This window comes from Pundamilia nyererei, unplaced genomic scaffold (assembly GCF_000239375.1).
Source record: "Pundamilia nyererei isolate P.nyererei 1_Seehausen unplaced genomic scaffold, PunNye1.0 scaffold00026, whole genome shotgun sequence".
Classification (NCBI taxonomy): domain Eukaryota; kingdom Metazoa; phylum Chordata; class Actinopteri; order Cichliformes; family Cichlidae; genus Pundamilia; species Pundamilia nyererei.
This window is the reverse complement of record NW_005187427.1, coordinates 4,804,325-4,810,700: the sequence shown is the minus strand read 5'-3', so window position 1 is coordinate 4,810,700 and position 6,376 is coordinate 4,804,325. Positions and strand designations below refer to the sequence as shown.

General features: G+C 41.8%; 1 protein-coding gene across 3 annotated transcripts in view; it reads right to left on the bottom strand.

Annotated features, from left to right (window-relative positions):
- Positions 1-6: 6 nt before the first annotated feature.
- The window catches only part of pafah1b1b (platelet-activating factor acetylhydrolase 1b, regulatory subunit 1b), a 15,070-nt gene continuing 8,700 nt past the window's right edge, over positions 7-6,376 (bottom strand). For all 3 annotated transcript variants that reach the window (XM_005727897.1, XM_005727899.1, XM_005727898.1), the window contains exons 2-11: positions 5,395-5,690; positions 3,796-3,880; positions 3,629-3,703; positions 3,181-3,387; positions 1,908-2,076; positions 1,494-1,596; positions 1,102-1,330; positions 571-672; positions 327-483; positions 7-176 (exon numbers count right to left, since the gene is read on the bottom strand). In XM_005727897.1, the coding sequence (XP_005727954.1) occupies positions 103-176; positions 327-483; positions 571-672; positions 1,102-1,330; positions 1,494-1,596; positions 1,908-2,076; positions 3,181-3,387; positions 3,629-3,703; positions 3,796-3,880; positions 5,395-5,426 (1,233 nt within the window). In that variant the 5' untranslated portion in view covers positions 5,427-5,690 and the 3' untranslated portion in view covers positions 7-102. The remainder of the gene's footprint in view (positions 177-326; positions 484-570; positions 673-1,101; positions 1,331-1,493; positions 1,597-1,907; positions 2,077-3,180; positions 3,388-3,628; positions 3,704-3,795; positions 3,881-5,394; positions 5,691-6,376) is intronic.

Genomic DNA, 6,376 nt, shown 5'->3' with positions numbered 1-6,376 from the left:
TACTATGGTTTGAAGTGCAGAGGGTTGGGGGTGGGCACAAGGAAGAGGGTGCAGGACAGGGTTGGGCTTTAGGGGTGGAGGTTGGGGGTGATTGAGGCAATCTCAGCGGCACTCCCACACTTTGACTGTCTGATCGACACTGCCCGTCACCACGTAGGGAGCAGTCTTGTGGAAATCTGCAAGAGAGGGAAACATCTGCTCAGACACATTCAACAAGTTCACACATCACAGAGTGAGCATCAGCTCCAGCTCAGGTTACAGAGCTTCAAATACAGACAGCTTCATCTTTTGTCATATGTTATTTATTTTTTAAAAGTGCGTCTCACCAAGAGAGGTAACAAAGTGTTCGTGGGCACTCAAGGTCTTCATGCAGCGTTTGTTCTTGTAGTCCCAGATCCTAATGGTCTTGTCATCAGCACAGCTTACTATGAATCTTCCTCCAGGGTGAAACAATATCCCGCGCACCCAGTTGTCATGTCCCACCTGCAGACACAAGACCGATTAGCTACCACACTCCTCACTATTCACCCACTGTGCAGCGACACTGGGACTGACACTTCCGTTACTCACCAGAGTCATGAGGCAGATCCCGATGCTCACATCCCACATCTTGATCGTTTTATCTCTGGAGCCAGAGAGCAGGAAAGGCCCAGGTTTTCCACTCTTCTTATTCTATCACAAAGACAGAGATAGGACGAGGCCATTAGAAACAGTGTTTGGTTGCAGCAAAGATGACAGTGAAGTTTGGTATGTGTAAAGATTCCTTCTAAGATATGAAGAGATCATTTTTCAGCTATGACAACATGATATAAGGCAGGATTACGCTGCTCTGTGAGTCAGTCTGAGCCTACTGAATGTTTTTGCAGAGTGCTCAAATTGTAAATGAGGGCAATAATTCTACACTATTCACTAGAATAATTATGTAGTAACTCATAAGAGAGGTTGTCTGAATCATTAATTCCTTCTTATTTACAAAACCCTGCTTTACCACACCAAAGTAAAGTGGTTTATTACAGTAACTGCGCTGCTACTGAGGCAGACACTTTCATAGAACCCAATGTACATAAACATCCTCCTGGGTCCTGCAGCTGCCATATTCACCTCTGAGCCTGTAGCTTCTAGGATGGTGGGATGAGCGCTGTCGGGGGCCCAAGCGATGCACTCTACCACATGTTCGTGTTCCCGCAACTCAGCTTTGCACTCCTTTGAGGCAACCACCCAAACGCGCACTGTCTGGTCATTGGAGCAGCTGGCAATCAACGAGCCGTCCTGATTGGGACGCACCATCCTCACCCACTCCCTATGGCCTGTAAATGTCTTCACACAGTACCTACAGAAGAAAGTACAAGGTGATCTACAGAGAGCGTGTTCAACTTATCCTAAATGCATTACTACAGAGGGCTAAAACAGCATTGTTGGAATAAAGAATGAAATGTTTAAAGTTAACTTTAAATCTAGTTTAAGACTGTAAAACATGCCTCTGTCTCACTTACCCAGTGGCCACCTCCCACATCTTGATAGTCTTATCTCTGGAGGCAGATACTATATGGTCACCATTTGGCATAATAGCTACAGATGACACATTGTGATCGTGGCCTGTAGGACAAAGTCAAAAGATTAGTTGGTCTGCTCTTAATAAGGCAGATACTTCCCAAATAAGACCATCAATGTGTAAGATCTCTAAAATAAGACTACTTTTCTCCCAAAATGAATGACAAGTCTCAGCCCACAAGGCCCAGATTAAACCAGAACTTTCTGTTGTCTGTTGTGTTAACAAAATTCTCTCTCAGAAATACTCACATATTTAAATATAATTACAGTAAGATTAAAAAAAATTCTGTGTAACACAAGTTACGATGGTGTAACTTAAAAGCCTTTGCAGGCGGTGTTTTGTAAATATTTCTTACCATGCATTGTTCGAATGCACTCAAAGCCCTGAAAATCCCAAAGTTTGATGCTCATATCAGCTGAACATGAAGCCAGAAGTTTTCCTGACTGGTCAAAGGAGATGTCCTGCACAGAGTCTGTGTGGCCTTTGAGGGTTCGCTCAAAGTCCCCTGCTTCATAGTCCCACACCTAAAATTACAGATGCAGGCAGTGAGGAACGCCAGTCCACAATGATCAAGAAGAACTTAATATCGAACCTAAAAACACATGCACACAAAAGTGCATGTGTATTTAATCAAAAGTGATTAAATTGGTCATTATTGGACAGAATCATGACACAGGGTTGGGTTACAAAATGTAACAAAAATACTAAAAACAGAAAACATTTCAGCCTAATTAAAAAGTATGCAATTTACTACCACAGTGTCAGTTAAATTCATTAAAACAAGAATGAACTTTGACGTTGGAAAGAAAAAGATTTGCACATTTCCCATAGTGCTGTGCTCTGGGAGTGCTCCCTCTGACAACACAAGCATCAGCCCATCTCCACATAGATGAGCAGTGACAAAGCAGAAAAAAATAAAACAGCGAAGGAGGGAGGAGGATGAAGGGAGGAGGGTGGAGGGGGAAGTGTGCTGAAGCCGAAACGCAGAGGATAAAAAGGGAGAGCAGCCTCAGATCTGCAGTACGGCTTTGATCTAAAGGGTCAGAGCTGCAGAGGATTCGCTGTGCTGCAACAGTCTCCCTGATTTTGCTCATGAAATGCTGCTCAACACAGACACCACTGATTTGAAATTCCTCAGAGAGACATTTTCAAAAGAGTATAACTGACTTCAGATAAGGCATTTCAAAGATGTGAACAAAATGTGATGTGAACAAGAAGGGGAAAAAAAGACAGCAGCAACTTATGACAGACAAATGAATGCATAATGTATCAGAGTGACAGGTAGGACAGGTTCCAGCCCCTCAGTGACCTTGAATTAAATAAGCAGAAGAAGATGGACAAATGTGTGAATGGGCGATACAGCTGTTAATTCTCCACTTTGATATGGTGAAAAAGGAGACGTTCTATTTTTCAGTATGGAAACTACACCTTCACACTGCCCATATCTACAATGTAAAGGCTCTCCTCTAAACTTGTTTTCTCAAACTGTGATAGAAATGTAAGGATTTAACTAACCATAAAATGAATGAACTGCATGCAGGATTTGTAAGCAAGGTTCAAATGTAACTGACTGTATTTACTAATATTTTAACAGTATGCAAATGTTGTCTGGCAATACAGATGCAAACCTTAATGGTAGCATCCTCAGAAGCTGTGACCATGACCGAAAACACGGGGTGGAATATAACACGCGTGACCGGAGCACGGTGCCCACTCAAGGCGTATCTCTCTGGGGGGCGAGGGATCCACTCCTTGGGGTCGCGCTTCTGGCCCACAGACCCTCCGTGTGTCATCTCCTCTTTAGCCTCATTCAATTTTGACTCCAATTCCATCACCTGAAGTAAAGCAAGGAAAAGCAACAGGTTAAGAAATCCAGTGAGACAACACTTATCCCAATAAACAAAAAAAAGTTTTCAAATTCATTAATGCAAATAAAACTCGCTTTACCTATAGCTTCTTTGTACAGGGGGCCATGGCTAAACGCAGTTATCACTTTACATATTGCATTGTGCTTGCAAGTTTATTCCGCCATGTTAAAAATGTACAGCTAATCTCAAACGTGTTTTCATTTGTTACCTTCTTCTGTAATCTGATAACCGAGGTCCACTTCTTTTCCAACAGCCCTGCATACTTCTTATCTACTTCTTCATTCTGTGAACCAAGTAAAAGACAACAAATGTTCCCCCTCATTAAAATTACATGTGCAACTTTTTGGTCATTTCTGTGCATCAACCTCGACATACCATATCTAACTCTGCCTCTTTCTTGAAAGTGGAATACGCCTCCTCGTAGCCATTGGAACGAAGATAGTCAGCTATGGCCCGGTTTCTGACGAAAAAAATAAAATAAAATAAAAAAAATTACAACACCACAGTCATTTTTTTTTGTTTTGTTTAAAGGTTTCATCTCAAGATTTAACCAACTCTTTGGAAATGCAGTTTCTGTGAAACCACTAGAGTCCAAAGCAAATTTCTGCGAGGAAAATTAAGTATATTGTATCATATATCACTAACATTTCTAATCTTACGTGACAAACATGAACTGAGGGCAGTTGTGCCAAATCAAACACATGTCAATAAAGTCAAGGTGATGTCGACATTTATTAAGTAGCAAGTCTACCCCAACCGAAATTCTGGTTCTTGAAAGAGGGCAGAGTGCACCCCGTCTTATGATGGGGGCTTTGGGATTCAAGTTTCACAGTTCCCCTCCCCTTAAAAGTCGGGCAGTTTGAGCAAGTGTCAGAGGAAATTCTAACCCTTCATTGAAGAAAACAAAACGTAAGGACCAGATCACTGGGAAACTGTGTTTTGTGCTGCTATGGAAACCAAAGACTTGCCACAGAAAGAGTCCTGAACACCAAGTGTGGATGACACAAAGCCCACAACCCACAAGCACATGGAAACGCATAGCGAGCATGCAAATACACACATACAGAGTTATATAAATGATTGTAAGGGCTCTTTTATAAGATGAGGGGTGAATATTTCATGAGTAAGTGAGCTAAATTTAGGCTGCAGCTTTGGGGCTACTTCGAATGTCTGATAAATCCTGTCTGCTATTGCTTTTCAACAGGATTTCCACTGATTTCTTCGTTTCGGGGGTTTTCAGACCTTTATTGCAACAAGACAGCAAAGAGAAGACAGAAAAGCTGGGAGAAAGACCAGTGGGGGACAGAAAACAAACAAACAACAACAAAAAAACAACAACAAAACAAACCCCCTGCACAGTAAGTACTCTTGGGCCAGATTCAAACCTGAGCCTCTGTGTTGGTGTTATGGTATATGGGTCGCCCACTTAACTTAATAAGCATAGGGGTTTTTCAGGTTTTTCATGAGTTAAACCAGCCATGATCAAACCTGTTTTTTTTGTTTTTTTTTTCCCAACGTTCTACATTTTGAAGTCCAATGGTGAGTTAAACTCCTAAAACATGTTTAAAAATATACTTTTTGTATTGTCTGGACTGTGAGATCAGCCAGTCATTCACCACGGAAGAAGGCTGCCCACATTAAACAGCCATCACTTTGTTAAGTTCCTCCTCCTGGCACACCCCACTCATTTATTTGCTCCTGTCATGCGGGGTTATGAAATATTCACCAAGCAGCTAACAAGTGAAGCACCATAAAGCTCACATCTCTTTACACTTCCTACAATACGTTCTTGTAAGGCAGCGTTTTGTATCAGGACTAGAAAATACAAAATTTACAAAAAGAAAAAGAAAAAAAAAGGCTCATTTATAGAAAGTGTCCCCCTCCCTCTCCTCAAGTCCTGTCAGTTTACATGTCCATTCTTGTTTGTATGTTTAAGAAGGCTGCATTCCCACACATTTACATCAGGGCACTCACAGTTCATCTCTTTGTCTCTGTGACAGCACCATGGTGGCTGCTGTTCACTCCCTCTCAGGGAGGTGAGGATGAGGTGATGTGGGAGGGGAGGGGGAAGTCTGGCTCGTAAGTGTCTGGTGGTGAGGTGCCCGATCCCTCAGAACTTTCTCCTCCAGGGGTGCAAAGGTGGGGAAAGTAAAGGTGCCGGGCAGAGCAAGATGATCTGGAGATACTGCCGTCACCCAAATGTCAGAATCAGGTTCCACAAGTTCTCCCAAAGGTCCAAATCTGTCTCACTGAACAGATGAGCCCATCACCTGATGAACAGAGGAGAGGGTGAAGAGCAGTGGATTAGACATACATATATGCAGTATTCAGACATACAGAAACATGGGACACATGAATTACAATCTAGAAGAATTCTCCAACAGTAAAGTCAGTGGTAAAAGAATATGAAACTTTTCAACACCACATTTTGGAGCCAACAAACTTTCCAGTATTTTTTTTAAAGCAGATTTTATTTGTGATTCCAGAATAGGAATGTGAGCAGCTAGATGTTGAAATCCTGCTGTTTGTAGTGGTGCAACGGATCAAAAGTCTCACGGTTCAGATCGGATCACGTTTTTTTTCATCACAGATTGGATGCCTCCACTCTGCCTCCTGACATCTGACCCACGTTAACACATGGACTGAACAGACACACACCCACAATGGACAACTGTACCCTCAAACACACAATAATAACATGGACTGAACCACCACTCACAACCACTAGCACTTTATATAGCCTCTGTAGAAATTATCCACATATCTCACTTATCTTAACTGCACTACTGTATAGCTCTGTGTAAATAATCATTCTGTACATTTGATAATTTTTAATCCTACAACTGTTTACAACTTGCATAGTTCCCATTTCTGTATAGCTGTATATCTCCGATTTCTGTAAAGTTATTTATTTCATATTCTGTATAGTTTTTCATATTTATATCCTGTTCATAGC